At 43.9% G+C, this 24,054-nt stretch overlaps 1 protein-coding gene across 1 annotated transcript in view; it reads left to right on the forward strand.

The window, feature by feature from the left end:
* WWTR1 (WW domain containing transcription regulator 1) overlaps nucleotides 1-24,054 on the forward strand; it is an 85,085-nt gene that overhangs the window by 51,361 nt on the left and 9,670 nt on the right. The window contains exons 2-3 of the mRNA XM_040428024.1: nucleotides 5,661-5,797; nucleotides 21,055-21,260. Of these exons, the coding sequence (XP_040283958.1) occupies nucleotides 5,661-5,797; nucleotides 21,055-21,260 (343 nt within the window). The remainder of the gene's footprint in view (nucleotides 1-5,660; nucleotides 5,798-21,054; nucleotides 21,261-24,054) is intronic.

A 24,054-nucleotide genomic window follows, 5' to 3' on the forward strand; every position in this document is an offset into this window, starting at 1 on the left:
TTTTTTGCTGCCCTATGGTATTGCCGGGCCAGGTCTACTTAAGTTGTCTCTGCTTACTTATGCTGGCCCTACTTGTGTTGCATCATTTTGTGTCAGTTTGGACCCCCTACAACATGAGGCCACTTTTAAGTTCCTAGTTCGTCCCTGTCGGCGGGGGGTCCTGGGAGTCAGATCTCCACCGATCTGATATTGATGACCCATCCTGAGGACAAGTCATCAGTATTACGCTATTACTATAATAAACACCATAATAGTCTTACTGCAAAAATAGAAAATATCTTTTTGGTTTCTGTTTTTATGGTCTGATTAGTCTTGCTTTCTGTTTTTATGGTCCTGATTAGTTTCTTTTAACTTAATGACCAGAGGAGCTGTCCTTGTACGTTGTGGTCTCTAGCCCTGCCAGCTCGCATTTACGCAAAAAATAAACCAAGAAATCCTCCTGACTCCAGTTCAATGGAGTGCCTGGTACACCGTGGACATTTACCACTACGGCGTCTATCTTTCATGTATGTGGTATAATAGTACTGTTATCTTACGTTCTCCTTTTCTGTGTTTTGTTTGTGTGGGACATTCAGGCGTGTTATGTTATGTCTTTGATGGGCTGTTTATGTGGGTAGCACAGGGGAAAAAAAGGCAGAAAATTCAGTGTAATCCAGAAAGTTAATATGGTCTACCTTTGCCTACCCTACTCATAGCCATTTCCTAATATACTTCTATTCCCAGAATTGCTCCCTTTATGAGTGGAAGCTTTCTCTAATAACAGGGCACAGTAGTTGCAGGGAATATCAGATAATACTACAGCCTATACCATATTCTGATTATGGGGCTACAGAGAACCCTGCAGCTTTCCTGCTCTATCTTATACATTGATGGAAGAATATTTGCAAACTTTAGTATAAAGAGTTCCCTAATATACAGGCTTAGGTTTACCAAATTGAATTTACATACTATTCAGGTCTGGATCTCATTGCGCAATCTCAGTTTTTCTTTTGTTAATAGTTCACTTGGCTAAACTAGTATTGTTATTGTACTTCCCCCTGTCTGATTCATTATCTTTCATTCTCCCTGGCAGAATAGCCGGTTTTTCTTCATGTCCTAGAGGTGTGGGCAGTCTGGGTAGAGTTTCCGTCTTTTCATCAGGTTAACGTTTGCAGTCAGTCTGTTTTAGCACCTGTTGGGTAACCTCCTGCAAAACTAAGCCTAAGATGAACAGGCTTTAACAAGCCCTATCGCCTCCACGGTGGCCAGCACAGTCACAACTAATCTATTGCTCCAGAGACATTGATAAGACCTGGGGAAACCTGACTTCACCTCTTTCCACACTTTCACAGTGTACTTTGGACAAATGACAATATTAGTAATTAAACTAACAAATGTTGACATAGGAGATTTTCTCCGTACATTAGATTGTAACTCAGTTCTTCAAGAACATTTTTTAAACCAACTATGTAAGACCATGCTCACAGCAGTGACTTTCCATCTCCATTTAGTTAAAAAAAATCTGATTAATAACGCAGGATACACATAACAGTAGTTTCCATATAAACTTAGTAAAACATGGATCAATAATGCAGGATGTGCATAACCGTAGCTTTCCATCTAAATGTAGTACAAATATGGATTATAATGCAGGTAGCACCCAATAGTGGATTTCCAACAACATTTTGTTAAAAAAAGATTGGCTTAGGCTACTTTCACACTAGCGTTCGGAGCGGATCCGTCTGATGTTTCCTCAGACGGATCCGCTCCTATAATGCAGACGTTTGCATCCGTTCAGAACGGATCCGTCTGCATTATAACTTAGAAAAATTTCTAAGTGTGAAAGTAGCCTGAACGGATCTGTCCAGACTTTACATTGAAAGTCAATGGGGGCGGATCCGTTTGAAGATTGAGTCATATAGTGTCATCTTCAAGCGGATCCGTCCCCATTGACTTCCATTATAAGTCTGCAAGCAGCGTTCAGGTGTCCGCTCGCTGAGCAGAGGCTGAACGCCGCCAGACGGATGCATTCTGAGCGGATCCGCCTCCACTGAGAATGCATTAGGGCTGGACGGCTGCGTTCGGGGCCGCTTGTGAGACCCTTCAAACGGAGCTCACAAGCGGACACCCGAACACAGGTGTGAAAGTAGCCTTAAAGGGATTCTGTCACCAGGTTTCACCCCTGTCAGCTAAACATATGCTGATGTTCAGGGCCTCATCACGATTCCTAATGTGGGCTTATAAATGTCATCTGTGGGCTTATTTAGCTAAAAAACAGCTTTTAATAACCTGTCAGTCAAACAAATAAGGTGCCCAAGGGGATGTAAAGCGATGCCAAGTGCTGGCCGCACCCGCCGCCGTTCGTGCCCTGCGCCGCTTTTCCAGACTTCTGCGCCGCCTCCTAATCCTCTGTGCCGCCTCTCGCTCTCCCTCCCTCCCCTCTCCTCCTGCTGTAAGATCTCGCGCATACAGGGGTTGAGCGAAGTGCTGGCGCATGCGCACTTCGCTGGAAGAAGCCAAATGCAGAAGTCCGCACGGGCGCATCAGGCAGAGGCCTGTGCACACGCGCGAGATCTTACAGCAGCAGCAGGAGGAGGAGGAGGAGGAGGGGGAGGGAGAGCGAGAGGCGGCACAGAGGATTAGGAGGCGGCGCAGAAGTCCGGAAAGGCGGCGCAGGGCACGAACGGCGGCGGGTGTGGCCGGCACCTGGCATCGCTTCACATCCCCTTGGGCACCTTATTTGTTTGACTGACAGGTTAGTAAAAGCTGCTTTTTAGCTAAATAAGCCCACATTAGGAATCGTGATGAGGCCCTGAACATCAGCATATGTTTAGCTGACAGGGGTGAAACCTGGTGACAGAATCCCTTTAATAATGCAAATTGAGAAGTGGAATTACATTACTTACTATTACCATTCAGACTGGTTACTAGAAATATAGTATACATTGAGATATCTACTGCCAGTGTAAAAGTACACACTACTACTATGGTCCTAGAGCAGTGATGGCTAACCTCCGGCACTCCAACTGTGGTGAAACTACGACTCCCAGCATGCTCCATTCATTTCTATGGAGTTCTGAAAACAGCTAAGCAAGTGTGCATCTTGGGAGTTGTAGTTTTACTACAGATGGCGTGTCGGAGGTTAGCCATCACAGTCCTAGAGGTTTGGTGGACCTGTACAAGTGCTAATTCCAGATTTCGAAATTGGCACCAGAGTAAGAAGTGTTTTGATCTAAATCTTCAGTACTATATAGCGCCATAGCACCGATGATCTCAGGTCATGACAGGAGTAATGTTCCAGTTTGCACCTTGGGGGGTGAATGAGACCATGGTTCTACTAATCGGGGCTTGGCACTTTGCATGTAGCAAGGGCACCGTGTCAGGAGGTGGCCCTTATTATTTCACATTGTACATCCATGATTGACATGATCTAAAAGCAGTGGCTTGTTACAGGAGGTTGTCAGACAGCGCCTCCATAGAAACCAGCCTGTCTCCCATTACTATGACCAAAATATCATTCCGTTCAAGCAAAGTGAACGGCTGAGGAGGTTCCTCCTCACACCACAGTGTTCCTGTCTCTTTCTGCCATAGTAATCAGATTTTTCCAAAAATACAGTTAGGAGGAGATTTATCTCATTAATTCTACTCTCAATCTCCGATCTTGTCCTAATTATAGGGTGTAAGTACTAAGCTGTACTGTCAACGTGTGAAGGACCTAGTTAAAGGTCTCACATTACGGAATCTTTCTTACACAAATATCCTAGATTGTAATGGTTTTGTTTTAAAGTGGTATGATTGCACACATCTCAGAAAGGGAAATGGCACGGTTTCTAATCCCGTCATTATATCTGGTGTTCCACAGAGTGACGCATCGCTTACTCAACTGCGGTGTCAATAGATTTCCCAACTCCTGCCTGAGCTTCTGCTGGAGCGCGTGGGCGTCTCAGCGGGATCCTGGCGCACTGCAAGCTGTCAAGTGCAGGACTCAAAAATGACTCAAACCGTCACACAAGTTTTTACCGTTTTGTGACATATCCATCTCTGACTTGCCCAGGGGGTGGTCATGCTTTGAAGTGACTGAGTCATAAGATCGTCTCTATTCTCCAAGTGACAAAGCCCCTCTCCTGGCACCAGTGGCCATTACTTTGGGTGTCTGACTCTCAGCTACTGTTATCTGTAATTGCAACATGTTTGCATAACAAAAGCCTCGGACTTTTCATGTCTGCATTGCTTTCTGTTTCCTGGGGCCGTCTATACAGAGAAATAGTGATTTGTCACTAAATAAAAGCTGCAGCTCCGCAAACGATGAGAGTTCGCTCCAACATAGTGTCCTGGTAAATAATGGAATAAAATGTATTTAATGCCTAGAGACCCAAACGATGACCTAGAAATGCCCAAAGTTATCCAATTAGGCTACTTGCACACATTGCGTGTTTGTATAAAAAGAAATCTGCATGAAGTCGGCACTATTTATCAGGGTTTTTTTTTTTCTGTTTTTTGTTGCAGATTTTCCCCATTGAAGTCAGTGGGGAAATGTACTATGTATAATGTGCAGAATCACACAAAGAATTGACATGCTGCAGAATTTCATATGGAAATGAGATTTATCTAATCTCATTCACCTTGCCGCTACTGTAAAAAACAGTGGTTTCTCCGTATGAAAATTCACACCGAAAAAAAACCCGCATGTAATCTGGATCGTGTGCAGTTACCCCAAAGGTGCATTTACATGCGCCGAGTAGCAACAGATTGTCGGCTGGTAGCTCATAGGCGGTGAAGCAATCGCCCCCACAGTATGAGAGCGAGCAGTCGCTATTGTGATTGCTTGTCCTCATACATCTGCATTGTTTCTGGACAGCAGATCGCGGTTTAGATTGCCCAGAGACGATAGTTTATGTTCTTGCACAAACGCATAGGACCACTGGATGAATAAGCGGTTTGCTCGTTCATCGAGTGATCTGCTGCACCTTTACACGGGCAGATTGACGGTAACGAGCATTTGCAGGAACGTTCGCTCCCGATAATCTGCCCATCTAAATCCACCCTTAAGATCACTTAGATTCATGTGACATGAGTTGATATGTCTGTGTGTAAATTAGAAGATCACAGAGTCATCCCCATATCTCAATTTATCAAGTTTTAAGGCTACTTTCACACTCGTGTTTTGTGCGGATCCGTTCAGATAATACAACCGTCTGCATCCATTCTGAACGGATCAGTTTGTCTTATCTTTAACATAGCCAAGACGGATCCGTCTTGAACACCATTGAACGTCAATGGGGGACGGACCCGTTTTCTATTGTGTCAGTGAAAACAGATCCGTCCCCATTGACTTACATTGTGTGCCAGGACGGATCCGTTTGGCTCAGTTTCGTCAGACGGACAGTCCGTCTCCAAAGCGGAATGGAGACTGAACTGATGCAAACTGATACATTCTGAGCGGATCCTTTTCCATTCAGAATGCATTAGAATGCAAACTGATCCGTTTTGGACCGCTTGTGAGAGCCCTGAACGAATCTCACAAACAGACCCAGAAACGCCAGTGTGAAAGTAGCCTAATCCGTGTGTACAAAGCTTTTCAGCTTTGAATATATTTCTAGGACAGGTTCTTGTCTTAGAGTTATTCAGTCACTTGCATATTCAGCATGACCACCATAACTGTTTTTTCTATTTTATTACAGTCACCTGGAGAAAATTACAACATGGCAAGACCCTCGCAAGACAATGACACAGCCAATGCCTCATATGAACCACCTTCCTGTCACCACTTCTACCCCAATAAGTCAAAGATCACTGGCAATGTCCCAACCCAACCTAGGTATGCTTTCCTGACATAGCTCATGTAGATGAGACATGTAATAGTTTATGATATAAGTAATTATTCCAATATATATATAAGATTATCCCATCAATTATGGGATCTGCTCCTGCCCCCATAACTGGCCCCCTGAAATGCAGGGGAGCACACCTTGCAGGCACAACCAACCCCCCTATTCACTGCTATGGGAGCGGAGCCAGCTTAGCTATTTCTGGCAGTCCCATAGCAATGAATGGGGAGGTGGCTATGCATCTGCGGTGCGCTTTATATTCACTTCGGAGGCCCCATTCTGAAGATAGAAGCAGGTCCCAGAGGTAGGATCCCCACCTATCTGACGGCATTTCTTCTCAATGTCTGAGATGGATATAACCCTTTAAAAAAATTAAGTGTAAATCTGCTCATACAATATAACTGTCTTTCCCAATCAGGATTTGCAGTAACTGTGGGGTTCCTTGAGCCCTGATCATGGGTTCTCCAGAACAGAGTGACAACAGGACCTTTTACAATAGAGAAGCCCTGAGACCCCCCCCCCCCCCCCCGATCCCTAGAACGAGGGAAGAGAAGCACTTACATAGCACTCTCTCCTCGCTGCTGAGAGTGTGCTATGCGCACACTTTTCTCCCCTCGTTCTAGGGATCAGTGGTGATCTCAGTGCTCCTACCCCCATCCATCTAAACTTTTGATATGTCTCTGTGACATATCAAAAGTTTTCTGAAAAGTTTTTGACCCTTTCAATTTTTGAATCACTGCACTTTAGATAACCCATGGACACCTACAGTGGGTTAAACAGCCTCCATTCTAAAATGATCATTACTCAGTCAGAGATCTTCTTGGGGGGAAGGTGATTGTATGTGATAGAGAGCACCTCTGATCTTCAAACATCCTCCCGTCCAGACAAAATGCATTTAGTCCTTCATCCTAAACACGTCACTTGACTACACGATCAATGAATGCTGTCCTGTATATTGATCTAATCCAATAAGCAGCCATTACAAAGTAACCCATAATTCTTGGGCTGGTTGATTTGTCTTCTGGTTTTGGACTGTTGGAGAAAGTGGTTTAATAAGTCCATGGCCTGCATCTGTTTATAGGTTTCCGGTCAGATGTCACATACTTAACCATACATAAATTTTCAATTGCGTTCGAGCCAAGGCGAGCCTTGCCAACATCCTAGCAGACTTTTCAAGAAAATAATGAAAAATGCAGAGCGAGTTAAACTAATTTCTTGGCTGACACCCCAGGACCCACTTTGAACTGCTCCATCTTGAAAGAAATGGCAGTCTACACCTATGTCTTTATCCTTCAGATTCTCTTCGTAGTCTTGGAATTGAAACCTATCTTTCTTTTGAAGGTCTGCCATCTCCTGGCGCAGAGCTTTAAGCATCCAGAGATTTATTCCCGGGTCTCTACGTTTAATCGGGAACATGTGTGTCTGTAGCTGAAGAACTTATTTATTACATGGAAAATGTAGTGTGCTTTGTACAGTCTGCTCCTGGCTTGCACTAGATCTTGGCTTTCTTTGAGTATACAAAAGCACTTCTAAACATTTTTATCAAAATAATATGAATGTGACTAAGCAATTCCACATCCTAACATGACTGTGAGCAAATACAAACCTCAGGGGAGAGGTCACGTAATCTTCAGAGAGTTTACCCAAAGCCGTGAAGCCTGCTTTCTTCCCGTTTGTTTGCTTCTTTCTTCGGCAAGTTGAACATTGCCTGTTTATTCCAAACCCCATCTGTTAGAAATTAGGTGAAGTTAATTCTGGCTATCAGCAATGACTCAAAGTGACGGCACTGCCGCTTTGTCATATTTGGATGGTAGAATGCCAGGTTAAGTGTTGGTTTATTAGAAGTGGACCTGCAGAGTCAAAGTGAAAAACAAAGACATGATACTTTCTAGAGCATGAGGGAAAGACTCCACGGTAAACCGCAGTAATGTGAGGCGTGTTAGAGGAGTCACATTTTAGTACAGTTCTTTGCAGTTGTTTATATCAGTTGGTCCTGAGATTGGTGAGTGATCCCATTCCACATTCCACTCTTGAACATTATAAAAGTGAGTAATGCCATGCTTCATTTCGGAATGGTCTCTGTGTGGATGATCTGTGGAAGACAAACAAGGAGTGTCTCTGGCCCGTGGCATCATTACGACATGTTATATTACAAGTTTAATTGTTGTAATGGAGATCATAATGCAAAAATGTTCTGAAGTGCGAGGCTCCAAGAGCTGTCCAGTGGGTTGATGTAATGCTGATGCTTTAGTTTAGACCCTGTTTCAGTATGGAGATTGCACCATTGAAATTGGCTATAAAGTGATTTCATCACCAGTTTTATGACGCCCTAACTAATAAACCAGGCACACAGCCTAGTAGGGTTGATCATGCTGATAAAATGATAGCCTTATGACTATTCATGGTTCCATTGCTGAGAAAAATGCATTTTTATTTATATGCAAATGACCTAACTGGAACACCGAGGTTCTGGCCAGAGCCCTTGAAGCACCAGTTTGTTACACCCCTTCAGCTTCTGCCCATCCCCACTTCCTCTGGATTGACAGGGCTAGGCATCTCATCTAGCCCTGTCTTCTTGTGCCTGTGTCATCAATTCCGGTCTTGACTCTTTCTCAGTCGGCGTTCTGCTACGCTCCAAGCGCCAAGACCTATTATCTCATTCCTGCTCTGTGTCTCCCGATCTCAGTGCTTGCTAAGTTGCAATCTGCATTGCTTAGAGAGCAGCAGGAGATACACTGAGACCAGGAGATACAGCGCAGGTGCGACATGAGAGGCCTCAGCACTTGGAGTGTTGGAGACCCACTGAGCACGCACCAAGTCTGAAAGATAATGTCTAGCCCTGTCATTCCAGGGGAAAGTGAAGCTGAAGGGATGTAACAAACTTGTGCTCCAAGGGCATGCTGAGACTTGTAGTTTAAAGGGCTTCTGTCACCCCCCATTGTGCAATTTTTATTAGCCGACATTAGCTATTTGCTAATGTCAGCTGAGTGCAATCATACATGTCCTACCTTTGTCTGTGGCTTATTTCTTCTAAAAATCATACTTTTATCATATACAAATTTCTTCTACCAGCAAGTTGGGCATCTGCCGCTTCTAGACACGTCCCATCTCCTCTTGATAGACAGGGCCAGCGAGGGCTCTCCTCCTCCCGCTGGCCCCGTCTGCCGCTGAATTCCCGTGCCTGTGCCGTAACGTTCCTCGATCGGCGCAGGCGTACTGAGTGAAGGACGCGCGCTTGCCAGCTCCTTCCTCAGTGCGCCTGCGCCTATTACGTCACACTACACACGGAAGAGAAGACTGCCGGCATCAGCGATAATCGGCAGTCTTCTCTTCCGGGTGTAGTGTGACGTAATCGGCACAGGCGCACTGAGGAAGGAGCTGGCAAGCGCGCGTCCTTCACTCAGTACGCCTGCGCCGATCGAGGAACGTTACGGCGCAGGCACTGGAATTCAGCAGCAGACGGGGCCAGCGGGAGGAGGAGAGCGCTCGCTGGCCCTGTCTATGAAGAGGAGATGGGACGTGTCTAGAAGCGGCAGATGCCCAACTTGCTGGTAGTGAAGAAATTTGCATATGATAAAAGTATGATTTTTACAAGAATTAAGCCACAGACAAAGGTAGGACATGTATGATTGCACTCAGCTGACATTAGCAAATAGCTAAAGTCGGCTAATAAAAATTGCACAATGGGGGGTGACAGAAGCCCTTTAACAACAGCTGTGTGCCGAAGGTACTATTCAAAATGTAACAGCAAAAGGAGCAACCAGCTCGCCAGTGAAATGCCTAACCTGGGACCACACCTCCAGGCAAGGAGTTGGATGCTACGGCTCTCACTCAGAGCAGGAGGAAGGGGCTGTGAAGTGATCATGCAAGAGTAGAGCCTGGCAGAATAAAAGTTCATATTTACACTACTCCTGATAATAAAAAACTCAGCAAAAAGTATGTTTGCCCTGCTCTCCCCAGCCCCTACCTAGTGCTGTCAACAGTTTAGCATGGTCAAAACTGCTGACAGATTCTCTTTAAGTTGCCTGTCTAATGTCTCCATATAGACAAGATCTTGTGCCCATTTATTAAATGGAATAGACTTTATTAATAAGTGAATATTATAAAAAAAAACAGGGATAGTTTTGTAGCAATCCAGATGTGCAGATTTATTAATACATGTGAGCAGTGCTAGCGGTCAGGTATTGCACCTGCTACATTTTATCGGAAACAAAGTGGTCAGGAAACCCCTAAACAATGAGCAGTTTCAGTAAGTGGCCCTGAAAGCTATAAACACATGCAGCAGACTTTTCCATATCCTGCTGCTCGGAGGAGGAGAATGCCTATTGTTTAAAGAGGATATCATGAAATAATGGTTATGTTGGCTTCATCGACTGCTAGATAAAAATGGAAAATCAAATCTCGTTTTTATTTCCCCACCTTTCAACTTATCATTTCCAGCACCAGTTGCCAGATTTCTATTCGATATATTTATTTTGTGTCTGCCTGCGAAATCTGCTGGGTACTGCCTGGCTTGTCCCCAGCAAAGACGTCCAAACCCCCCAACCCCAGAGACAAAATGAAAACAAGGGAAATAGAATTGTGCTGACTTTGTAAAGGGATTTTCTAGATTTATGCAACTAAAACTTTACCGTGGTACAATAAAAAGGCAGGCAGCCGTCTAGTACAATTTGTGGTAACGTTTTCCCACCATATTCTAGACCTCTGCTTGTTGTCAGAGAATTAATATTTTTTTTTTCTTGTTTACAATTAGAAGATGGTAACCCAACCTAGTCGACATGGGTGCACCTGTGTCAGTTTGACGCGATCAGGTTTTTGAGGGTGAGACCGGACAGTGCGACATGCTACAGAGGGCCAAGCCACAACCACCTGCTTTGGCCAATGGCAGACGATTTTGCTGCACCATCTGGTTTTGCCCTTAATGTAACCAAGAATGTGTCCCTTCATTCACTGCAAGCAAAGAGCTTAAAGATGGTGCGGAATTGAAACGTCAATTATTTTATAATAATATAGTACATAATATAATACCGAATTTTTTGCAAAGAAAAAAAGCCCTGTAAATATCCTTTTTTACTGGTCATGTAGTCATGTGCATGAGGCCTAAAAAGGCTTGTTCACCTTTTGTGGGACCTTTCTGTCAGACCTCCACAGGTCACTGGACCTGCAGAGGGAAGCATATTTACCTGCCCCCCTGCCGCTAGGTTCCAGCTGCTTCGGCCCCTCGCCACCAGTGCCACTTGTCCCCCATGCGTCACGTGATCTAGTGACATGAAGCATGGGGGACATATCACCGCTTTAATCCTGGATGAATAAAACCTTTTGATCCTGGATGAATAAATTTTCTGTCCTGTGCTATCAATATCTGGAGGCATACTGTAAGGCGCAGGAAGTTCAGGGTTCTGTGGGAGTGAATGCGCTTTCACATCCTTCAGTAAGAGGAGCATCTGAAGCCATCCCTAGTTTGTATTGTGATTATTTATAGCAAAGATATTAGGTTTTCACCAGGACCCTCAGAAACATCATTTCCTGCGCAGGATTTCCCCTCTGACTGCTAAATCTGGCCCCGTACACTACTGGCTATGTACATGCAAGAGCCACGGCCATCGGGACCTTCACAGAATCTTAGACTAGAGCTGCTTTACACTTCTTGTGGCTCTGCCCAGCAGTTTCAGCAATGTCATTAAGCTGACGCCACTTCAGAGAGATATTATTTAATATGTCAGAACGTCTTCTATACATTGCATGAACAAAAACCCTTTGGGTGCAGTGTGCCCTTGTCAGCCAGAGGGTAGGACTGGCATATACACCTGATTGCAGGTTCCTTTGCTATTATGGTAGCACCTGCGTCCTGAAATGTACCATATAGTGTATTATTTACAGAGATGACATTTTCTGTACTTTTGTCATATATTGCTACAGTATCATCCCTATTACAGGTATCATCAGAATAGTAAAGTATTGTTGTAAATGGAATAAAATATTCCATTATAGCTAATTGTTTTCTTTTATTTCCATCTGCTTTCATGATGCCTTTACTGGTAAGTAATATTTACTTCTCAATATATGTCGTCTTTCACTGTAGGTTCTGCTAGTGGAACTTTAAAAAGAAAAACTCTTATGGGGTAGATAAGATTAGAAACCAACATGACTGCTTTCTTAAAGTAACAGTGTCACTTTTGTCCATGGGTGGCATGTAGCTGTGTCCCATTCACCTAAAGGGGCAGGGCTCCAGACAAAAAAAAAATCTCAAGGAGCCATTGGCTCCTAACCTGAAAAATTTAGGAGCCAGATGACATTTTTAGTCGCCAAATTTAAAATCCATATAATATAGCTGGGATGCTAAGGAACATGGGGTTTTCTAAGCTACAGCCCACTCAGTTTCCCACCTATCTCTAGAACAGGGCCCCCAAAATTAAGAAGAGAGCACCACGCATGTGCGGCAGGCGCTCTCGGCTATTTTCTGAACTCCCATAGAAGTGAATGGACAGTGAACTACGCAAGCATGATAACCTCTCCATTCACCTCTATGGAAGTTCCAGGAAGTTTCGGCACTCCCATAAAAGTCAATACAGGATGGGCGTGCATACATGGTGCGCCCCCGTTCACTTTGGGGGCCGTACCTATCCTATGCCACCAAAGTGCGAGATGGGCCAACCCCTTTAAAAGGGTATTCTGGTAATCTGATAATCCACAGGATAGTTTTATATTTCTGACCACTGGGACTGCCCCATACCCCGAAATGAATGGAGAGGCTGGTGGAGCGTGCGCCTTGGCGCTACATTTATTCTCTATGTGACCGCCAGAAATAGCCAATCACTGTCCTCAGCTATCCCCAGAAGTCCACTAGAGAATGAATGGGGCGGCAGGTGCCTACACTACCTGCTGCTGCATTTATTTCAGGGAGCGCCATAGGGTATGGGGCCACTTTTTCATTATTGGAGGGGTTCCCAGACACCTAGCAGTCTATACATGAAGATATCTTCACCTGTCCTTCAATAACCTGGGGCATAACTACGGTGAAAGGAACGGCACAAGTGGGGGGGTCAGTGCCAGGCGGTCTGTGACTGGCAGGAGCCCCTCTACTAGGCACACTACCCCATGGCTTCTCTGCAATACGGTATACAGTAGTTAGTGACGGCACATCTGTACAGACATGGAGGCTCTCCACACAAGGCCAGGGCAATGTGACTCACTCCCTGAGGTAGTGCACATGATGTCACAGAGCTTTCCTCCCCGCCTGCTTGTCCAGGACTCTTCCTCCACAAGTGACACTGAGGCAGAGAACTGGCCACTGCTGCAGCCTCAGAGCCTGCTCACACAGATACATAGAATTAAAGATCCTTTCCCCAGCATGCCATGCAAGTGCCAGGTGAATGCCTTGGTGACCCCTGCCATGGTGACTGGGCAGACATGTGCTGCCACTACAGGCCTGCTGCCCACCACCTGCGCAGGGCACTGCCCAGAAGAACACTACCTGTACCTGCACCAGCCACCGGCTGCCTTAGGAAGTTTCAGCATGGGATAAAGCACTGTGCTCCGTCCAAACCCGCCCACTGCAGGCACTGAGAGCTCAGGAACGGTGTCCACCCCGGCTCCCTCACCTTCACACAAGCGCCCTGATAGTGACCGGATACTGCAGCCTATTTGCGCTGTCCCTCAAAACGCCCGCCATCCCAAGCCCTGCCCACCCATTGGCGACAGCCTATCACAATGCAGGAGTGCCAGATTAGCCAATCAGTGAGCAGAATCAAAAGTCTTTCACCTGCATGTGACCGGACACCCGATTGGAGGATGAGGTTTGTTGCTATTCTGGCTGGGCTGGCGATGGAGATTCGATGTGTGAAGCGCAATGTTTGATGAAAGAGCAGCGGAAGGTCTAGGCGCAAATGGCGACAAGACTACAAAGTCTTGTCGCCATTTTGCAATTCTAAGTCGCATTGGCGACCATTTTGGTCGCCATCTGGAGCCCTGAGGGGTTATCCAAGACTATTAAATGTCCCCCATATGCCTGGGCCCTTCACAGTGAATATACTTACCTGGCTCCCCGCGCCGCTCCTGGTCCCCCAGCTGCAGCTTCTCCCCGTGCGTGGATGAAAACATCCATTGTTGGCGGAGAGCAGCCAATGGCAGGTGGGGATGAGGCTTGCCTGCCATTGGCTGCCCCCCCAACACCAGATGTTTTCATCCGCGCACGGGGAGAAGCAGCAGCGGCGGTGTGGGGACCAGGAGTGGCGCGGGGAGCCAGGTAAGTATATTCACTGTGAGGGGCCCAGGCATATGGGGGACATTTATTAGTCTTGGATAACCCCTTTAAATGAGGGTGAGCTATACACAGACAAAAGGGGCGTTGTTTCTGGAAGAGAGCAGCCATGTTTATTTAAGAAAATGAGAAAATTAAGGAAAACAATTCCATTCATCCGGTACTGGGCATGGTCACCTGTCATTCCCTTGTGGCAAAATTCTAAACTCCTGGAGCTACTACACCTTACTGACTACGAATGTTGGCCTCAGAAGGATATTAAAGGGGCTTTCCGGTTATAATTATATTTTAAGCAATGCCCTCAGCCCGCCTCCTGAAAAGGAAGACTCCTACTTACCACATCACTCCAGTCTCTCCATCTGCCGGTCAAGCCACAGTTTACATCCGGCTGGGTATGGGCATGATCACATGCACTGCTCCAGCCAATGACTGGCTTCAGCGGTGATGTGGCCACAAGCAGCTTGTCACCGCTGAAGCCCCAATCATTGGCTGGAGTGTTTCATGTGACCATGCCTATTCACCAACAGTATGGAGACCGGAAGATAGAGAGCAGAGGCAGCGCAGAGGACCGGCGTGATGCAAAGCTGGTAAGTATGAATCTTCTTTCTCAGGAGCCAGGCTGGGGGCATTACCTAAAATATAATTATAACTGGAAAACCCCTTTTTTAGAACATTTGCAGACCTGAAGCAAGAGTTTAATCTTCAACAATCTTGCCTTTTTTGATACTTTCAGTCAAGGCATGCTTGTGTGGCATGATTTGGCAAGAGTCCTCCTCTTCTAAGGTTCTTATCCCTAAGCTTCGCTCTCCCTTGAGTGGATCCTTCAAGTGCTGGAAGACAGGCATTCCGACCTTGGAGGCTCATCATGAAAAGGAGTTGGCCTCTTGTTGGCGCTCCACAGTGATTAGTGCTGGAGATCAATTGATCCAAGCAAAGTGGTTGCACAGAGTATACTTGACTTTCATCTGCTTGGTCCAGATGCGTAAACTTACTAGCGACATATGTAGCAGGTGTGGTAGAGGAAGGGGTACTTTTAACCATGTTTATTCTTCATCTCATACAACCTCCTTAATGTTGCTATCACCATTATATCACTGGATGATTGCCCTGGTTTCTTAGCATTGGAAACAAGCATAACGTTGTGAAAAAAGCTTAGCAATATCAGTTATCGGATCATATTCAGGCAAAGCCTTGGTATGTGAGGTCAGGTACTTGGTATGGCATCTCCCCATTCTGATGTAACCATTGTGCTGGATATGACTTGCGCAGCTATATGCTTTGACCAGATGAATTTGGTATCTGTTCAGACATATAATCCTGCAGAAGTCTTCTAGGCAGTTTGTTTCCAGGCATGCACAAATGATCACATTTATTTCACTAGGGTCATTTTAGTGCAGCTTGAGGCCCCTTAAAACTGACAGTGCAGCTCTTGGACCTAAAAGATGGTTCCCCCTAATTTCGACTGTAGTTCAGACTCTAACCAGCAATGTAAGGAGACTTAGTGGCAATGCTCCACGGGAAAATAATATGCAAAGAGTTATCTTCCCGAGAAAGAGAACAGTCTCCCTTTTGCATTTGGATATGCTTGGCTATCCCTTGTCATGTTCAAAACCTTATTAAAAGGATGGGACATTAAAGGGGTTTTCCAGATGTTTAATAGTAATGACCTGTCCTGACGATATCAGGAGACCATGACACTCGCAGCTTACCAAGCACATCCCTGTCCATTGGATAGCGACCGTGCTTGGTATTGTAGCTCAACCCTATTCACTTAAATGGGACTGAGCTGTGCCTAGGGCATGTGACTGATGAACTTGATGTCACTGGCCTAGGGAGAGGCCGCAGTGCTCACCAAAGCACAGTGGTCTCTTCAAACAGATAATCGGTGTCGGGAGTCAGATTCCCACCAATCTGATATTGAAGATGTATCCCGACAATAGGCCATCAATATCAAAATCTGATACAACCTCTTTAACTCATAGGAACCGAAGGTGGCACTAGGGAGACCGATCTCTTTCTCTGGGAGATTAAAGTTTTCACTATATGTAATATTTCATCAAAAATGTATTACTGTCATCACATTTCAGTGGGTAACCGTGCCCATATCACCTACTGGTGCCATGACCCATCAAAATAGATGCCTATTTACCTTATAGCACTTACAGAAAGGAACCAACACACTATACTCAGTATCCGGCACACACTCATAATGCATAGTGGGACTTTTTACTTCATAGACCTTGATCTAGAAGACCACTGTGACATGGAAAGCTCTCTTTATTTAGCAGGTGTGGGTTGCATATGTACATAGCATATATACTGTACATAGATCCCTGCGTATATGTGCTGTACATACAGTCCCTACAACCAGACTATATGGATTATCCCGTCTTATCCTCAAAAAAATGTGTTAACACGAGACATGCTCCTGTGTTGCACACCATTTTACAAGAACGCTTTGAACCTTTATAGGATAGGAATTCATAATACCATGCATCATATACGGGAAGCTCGGAGGCAGACAACTCAGTGTTTGCTGTCCCCCACCACCAACAACATGCCTGCAGCTTACTTCTTCTTAGTAATAATTGTAACATTTTCTTTCAAGTTTTCTTGCAGGGATAAGTAACATTCCTGGTGGTCTAGGGTAGTAAAGGGGTTAATAGTAATATCCCTAGTGGTCTAGGGTAGTAAAGGTGGGCTCTGTGATTGACTGACTGGGATGAATCGGGGTCTGTGTAATCCATAACACATTGTGAGCAGAGGGAATGGATGAAAGAAGCAGATCACTTGTTTTGAAAGGCCTTGTAGACGGAGGACCCTCATGACCCTCTGTGAAGCTGAATCTGCTGCCCTTAGGAAAACTATAATGGTATACATTATAAACACAATCCTAACTATTGTAGACCACAGTGAACTCCGAGATCAGCTTAGACAGTGATGGTTAACCTCCAGCACTCCAGCTGTGGCCAAACTACGACTCCCAGCATGCTCCATTCATTTCTATGGAGTTCGGAGAACAGCCTAGCAAGTGTAAATCTTGGGGGTTGTAGTTTTACCACCGCTGGTTAGCCATCACAGACTTAGAACAACTTCTTATTCAATTGCTGAACATTTCTAGTCAATTTCGGCCAGATCCATCATCCTCTATGGAGGCACCAGGTTAGATTTTCACAACTGATTCTGTTGTTCCTCCTGAGACCTTAGATTTTTTAAGCAGTGATAAGTTTATGTCTGTTGCAAAATATACATTTTTTTTCTTGATTCATATCTCAAACATATACATTATAATATGAGATGTCATTTTAGCTATCTAGTATGAGTATGATTGTCCTAAGGATTGCGTTTTGTCTAACAAGGTAGCTACCAGAACAAATTTCATTCCAAAAAACACCAAAAGCTACAGTTACTTGTCTTCTTCTGGAAAGCTAATGTTTTTTTCTCGGAAATCTTTGCCACATACTTTGCTGGCAGAGACCAAAGAGGGGGAATGGAGACCAAGCTCTTGTTTCTCTCATCTGCAATGAAATGTGTTTTAAAAAATGAAGTTTTTCTGTCCATAAAACCACAGAGATATGTTTTCCATCAGGCTCTCTGCCGTCTGACACCTGACATTGGATAGTCCTTATAAGTTAACGTGAAGACAAACAAATGGTGGGTAGGAGGGGATAAAATGGCTCTCAGCTGGATTCAGTTTGCTGACACAAGCAGAACGAGTCCTTGGTTGAAGGCAATCTGTCAGGTTAGCACCTGGCTACAGATCATCTCCTCAATAAAACGGCTGCTGACTGCTCCGATAAAATACTACTTTTATTCCGTCATTTGCAGAGTGAGTTTCAGAATTGACACTTTTATAAAAGTCTTATCATATTTCACTTTGACTGTATGAAGACAAAACAGTAAAATATGGAAACGATGACGATATAGAATAGTATTACACTATTACAAATTAAAAATGTAATCAAATGCCATTAAAGGGGTCTCATCTTAGACATTGGTGGCATATCGCTAGGACAGGGATTGGCAACCTTTGGCACTCCAGCTGCTATGAAACTACAACTCCCAGCATGTACACTTACTTGGCTGTTCTTGTAACTCTTATAGAAGTGAAAAAGTGAAAAGAGGATTCTGGGAGTTGTAGTTTCTGGTGTTGGATTCTGGTGAGTTGTAGGTTGCTGATCCCTGTGCTAGGATATGCCACCAATGTCAGATAGATGCAGGTCCCAGCATGCTCAACTATTTTCGGAAATCCCATAGAAATGAATGGAAAGTGCACTGCACAAGCGTGGCCACCACTCCATTCACTTCTATGGACTGGCAGAAATAGCCGAGCCAGGGCTTGCCTATTTTTGGCAGTCCGATACAATGAATGGATGGCAGCTGCGCATACCTGGCTGCTCTCCGCTCACTTAATGGGTTCAGTTCTGGAGAAAGATGTGGGTCCCAGAGATATGCCACCAATGTCTAAGATGAGACAACCCCGTTAGCATGGCAGCCTGCAACATTTCTGAACGTGCAAGAAGGAAGAATCAATCGGTTCCCTGTCTGGTGCTGGTTCATCATCCTATTTAAACACTGAGGTGATAGATCAGAGTGTCACAGATGACATAAATTCCCTTTAGTGGATCACTGATTTCAAAGTAGAAAAATTTACAGGTGAAAAGCATTCCTCCTTTCATTGAAGTCAATGGGACATTGGATTTAGGTTTTGTACTAAATACATTAAAGGGATATTTGGACCACTGAAATGTATAGTGTATAAAGGCAAACAGAGAATATATGAACTATTGCTATATTCACTATATAAAATGAATGTGAAGTATTTGCAAATATATTTTGATTAAAATCATATATGCCCATCCACCACATCTAGGTGCCCTTCTCCTGGATGGGAAACTATATGATATCACTTTCTGATTTAGGGAGAGCAGGCTCCACATGTATACTGAACCTGCTCTCTTTGTACCAGTAAGCCTCCAGTAAATTCAGGGAGAGCAGACGAGAGCCACATTTACTGCACTAATTAAAAACAGGATGGGTTAGTTAGAAGTGCGTGACCAAAAATGAGACAGCCACCCCTTCCAAATGCATGTGGCAGACAAGAGACAGCGTCAGCGCATCCTGTAAAATGAAGTGAATGCGCAACATCACTCTGCAAACATAACTCTGCTAATATAACACATTAATGTATGGTGTATATTCTGAGACCCTGGTCTGTCTGGAAAACAGGGATCCTGTAACTCCCGCTGTGCCAAGCAAAATGCCCTATGGAGGTCAATAAAAGTGGGCGAAGGATGTATGTGCAGACTGGGCATGCACTTAGTAGACAACCAATGCACCCCTAATGAAGTCCTTTCCGTGAACTTTCCATGTGTTGTTATTTTTACTAAGGTTTTTTTTTTTCAATCTTTCCAGGCTGCAATTTAAATATCTGGGCACTCCCTTAGATATAGTTTCAAATACAAGGCAAATATGTGGCTAGGATTAGCCAAGGATCGGATTGTATGCATTTTGGGTGGGTGGCCTTGGGACACGCAAAGTGTTTGTGCCGAGAGGTAACTCTAGCCCATCAGCTTGTGTAAATGAATGCATTAAGTTCTATTCTAGCTTGAGTACATAATTATTATCATTACATGCAGTATCACACAGCGCCCTCTGTTCTTTGCCTGCCAAAACTTTATTAATCAGCAAAATGTTTGTTTTTGCTTTACTTGTCAGTGCATGCCTTTTGAATATCGTGTGCACATCCTATTTCCACCGGGCAGCCTTGTTTACATGTGCAGTATATGGGAGTATTTTGGTTTATTTCTATTGATTTATCATACTTTTAGCTAAAAGGACTCGTTACCACTTCTGAGATGTCTATTTTAGTAAATGCTTATATTGTTCATGAAATACGAGTTCTGGAGCATCTTTTCTTAAGTCTCAGCTTTGTGTCCTTCCTCTGTAATTCCTTCTAGAAGTTTATGAGTAAATTGACAACTGGGTGTTAACATCCCCCTACGTAATCTGACCCTGTCATCACAAATTGGGCAATATCTACACACCCATAAATAGTAACACCCACATGTCTATTTATTCATACAGGAATAACAGAAGAACCATACAATTATATTGTTATATTATAGGAAATACAATTATTTACTAAAATCGACAGATCAGGAGGGGTGGCTGGCTCTCTTCAGGCTGTACTCAGACTAGAACATCATGGGTTTCCTTCAGTCATATGTTTAGTAGCATCAGCATTTTCATTACTGGTAGTTCCCTAAAATAAAAAATATGACCGTAAATTAGCTTTCAATTAATTTGATTAAATCTGATACCATCAAAGCTAAAAATTGATCATATGTTTTTTAACTCTAGCACCCCCTTCTCACAATGTTACTTATAAGGCCTATTCGTATGTTCAGCTGATGGCTTCTCTTACTTAGAAGATCCTTGTAATCTTGGTCAAGATTTGCCCCGTCTTCTGGGTAAAGATATATTTATGATACTCCTGATGCTATAATATTTAGCAAGAGAGTATTTTATTTTAACTGGTTCAGGACCAGACAAAACTTAGTTGTTTTTCACACACATTAAGGGCTCTAACTTTTTTATCTATTGGGCTAACAAAATGATTTTTACAGCATTTTTTTGTAATTTACTTTTTTGAAAACTTTTTTTTAATTCTTTAGGTATAGAAATTGAAAAAAAAATAGTAAAAATATGCTTTTTGCAATTGTTATTTTTTTCAGTTAAAAATATAGAATTTTTATTTGTGATTCTCGTTGCCTACCATAAATTATGATCTATCACATGCCCCGTTTGGATAACTAGGTCATGGCTAGCCTTAACTCTCAATTTGGAATACACCCCATGATTTCTGCAGGTCATTGTTCCATAAATAATAGTTAAGTACCGGTTTCTGCAATGACAGTTTCCATAAGCATTGTCACACATGAATATTTAGAAATCTTGGACTGACCTGTCTTCCTTCTCTTCTAGTACTGAATCATCAGCATCAGCAACAGATGACTTCCAACCCAGCCATATCCCAACAGACCCACCCCGCCCAGAGCCATCAAGCTGCGTTAATCAATTTGCCCAATGCGCTTACCACCCAGCAACAGCAGCAACAGAAGCTCAGACTCCAGAGAATCCAAATGGAAAGAGAACGAATCCGAATGCGGCAAGAAGAACTGATAAGACAGGTTAGTATGGTCAGTGGTATATCACAAATTCGGACCTGTCCTTACAACTAGGGTCGGAATTGTTCACCTAAGGAAAGGATGGTCCTCTGCTGGCAGAGCTGATGATGTCCAGCACAGTTTGCAGTGCAATTTTAGGGTATCTGCCCCTGTATAATTGTATGTGGTTTCCCAGTCTTATCTTCATTGGTGGGCACAAGGTAGACAATCACAGTTCTATCACAAAAGCTGCATCATTTTGTTCAGATTTTATTTGACTTTTTTTGTTCAAATATGAACAAATGGACACAGTGAAATTAATGTAAAAAATGCAACATACATATGTAAAAAAAATCAACATACAAAAAAAAAAGAAAAATCATGAAAATGGTGGAATATATTAAAGGCATTTTCCGGTATTTTGAAACTGATGACCTATCCTCAGGATAAGTCATCAGTATGTGATCGGTAGGGGGTCCGACACTCAGGACCCCTGCCAATCAGCTGTTTGAGAAGGCATTGGCGCTCCTGTGAGCGCCGTGGCCTTCTCTCTGCTCACCAAGCACAGCGCCGTACATTGTATAGCGGTTGTGCTTGGTATCGTGCTCAGCCCTATTGACTTCTATCGGGATGAACACGATACCAAGCACCACCACTATATAATGTATGACGCTTTGCTTGGTAAGCACGGAGAAGGCCGGGAGACTCACAGGAGGTCGGACCCCTACCAATCAGATACTGATGGCCTTCCCCTTTAAGTGCTTGACACCCTACATATAATTTCTCTAACAAAGAATAGTGCATAATTCCCCTTTAAGGTGATATGAAGAATAAGCGTGCATAGACCATAATATATAAAATTGTGTGGCAGACTAAATGCAGGAGATAATAACAGGGTGGAGAGGCAGGTCATGGTTCTAATACTAGCAGTGCTGTACCTAAGATACTTTAAACTATGTGAATGAATAATCATTTTAATGTGTAGCCGACACCAAATTATGGCTTGGTGACCTGTCCTGTGATGTCATCAAACACCATCTAGTAGATCACAGTATGGGTCTTTTATCTGTTGAGCTCTTGATTTTAGACTGCATCATTTACACATCACAAAGCAGCTAATAATGAGGAGGTGCACGGAGTTAGTAGCCACCAGAAGTGCTGTTCTATAGGCTGGAACAGAGTGAACCGTCTATTTTTTTAGGGACCTCGTGACATGCTATTGCACATGAATGTGTCATTTGATGGCTGTTGACAAGGACTCTCTTAGGGTACAACCACACAGTCAAGTTTCTGAATGCAGTTTTGGAAGCCAAAACCAGGAATGAGCTAAAAAAAAAAGTCGTATCTGTTCTTTTCTACGTTCTCTCCTTTTTATGATCCACTCCTGATTTTGGCTTTTAAAACTCCATGCAGAAAACTGACTTAAGGCATGGAAGAAGAAGCCACCAGCTAGTCAGATTAATTGAGGAAGAGTGACCACCAAACTCACTCATGAGCACTTTATTCTTAGTCCATAATTGTCTCTTCTGATGGACACATTGGGGCAGTTGCAAGCACTTCTTTCGTATTATTAGGTCATCTAAGCATACATTAACATGCATAAGATTTGTTGCAGACAATATCTGTGACTGTCCCATTCATTTGAATGAGGTTTGCCAAAATCTTTCATGTGCTGCAGAACGATAAAAAGCCTTTCAGATTTATTGGACATTAGCAGACATTTCTGCACCAAATCCCTTAACAGAGCCTAATGTAAATTGATAAATCCTGGTGACAGATTTCCTTAGATTAATAGTCAGAAGGATGATTTATATTTATCCCTTGGTTGTTGAGGTAAAACTTATACTTGCCCCTCGTAACACGACAAATGTGGTTTTCCAGTAGGACTTCTTAACTGTTAGGGTACTGCGCACATCATCCACCTTTCAATGAAATAGCTACAGCTGGATCATATCTTGACGTTTTCTAAAGACCCCAAGTATACATAATGGCCGTCAGACTTCATCAAAGACTACTCCAATACGCAACCCCCAGTGCTGTTTAATTGTGTCCCCTTGCTGTCCCCGAGCTAATCTCTCACTCCTGATTCATTATCCTTAACGTAACCTGTCCAAAAAAACTGCTGAGTTAGTACTTAGAGCAGTTGCTAAGTAACTGGAATGAGGCGGAAGGGTTTGGGTGTGGAATTCCTTTGGCAGGTCTCTCCGGTCTCTTTTTAACCTGACAGCCGCTATTGGCCAACCCGTCCAGCCGTGACAGCTGCTGTGCACGGAGCAGACACACCCAGCTGAGAGAAAATACCAGTTTCAGGGAGTTCAACCCAAGGTTTTACATTTTGCTACGTGAACTCTCTGAATTTGTTGTGGAAGGGAATTAGACAAGCTAAATAATGTTTTTATCCTATAGATGTAGTCCACAACTCTCCAGCAGTTGTAAATCTACAACCCAGGGTATCGGGGTATGATGGGAGGTGTAGTTTTGAACAACTGAAGAGCCCTCGTTTGGAGGTGACTTACAGTGATGGCCAGTTCGCATTGTTCGCCCGCGAACATATGCTGGCTGCCATCTTTTTTCACAAGTCCGGCGAGGCACATGCAGGACTTTTTAGTCCGGCGGCTTTCGCCGTGCTGCGCCGGAGCTCCGCCCCGTCCCTATTATAGTCAATGGGGACGGAGCGGCGTTCCGGCTGCACGGCGAAATAGCGGAAGGATGGATCCGACATGGTGAACAGCCTGTCGGATCCGTCCTGCCTTAGGCTACTTTCACACTTGCGTTGTTGTTTTTCCGCTATTGAGATCCAACAGAGGACCTCAATAAC

Source organism: Bufo bufo, chromosome 4 (genome assembly GCF_905171765.1).
Source record: "Bufo bufo chromosome 4, aBufBuf1.1, whole genome shotgun sequence".
Taxonomy (NCBI): domain Eukaryota; kingdom Metazoa; phylum Chordata; class Amphibia; order Anura; family Bufonidae; genus Bufo; species Bufo bufo.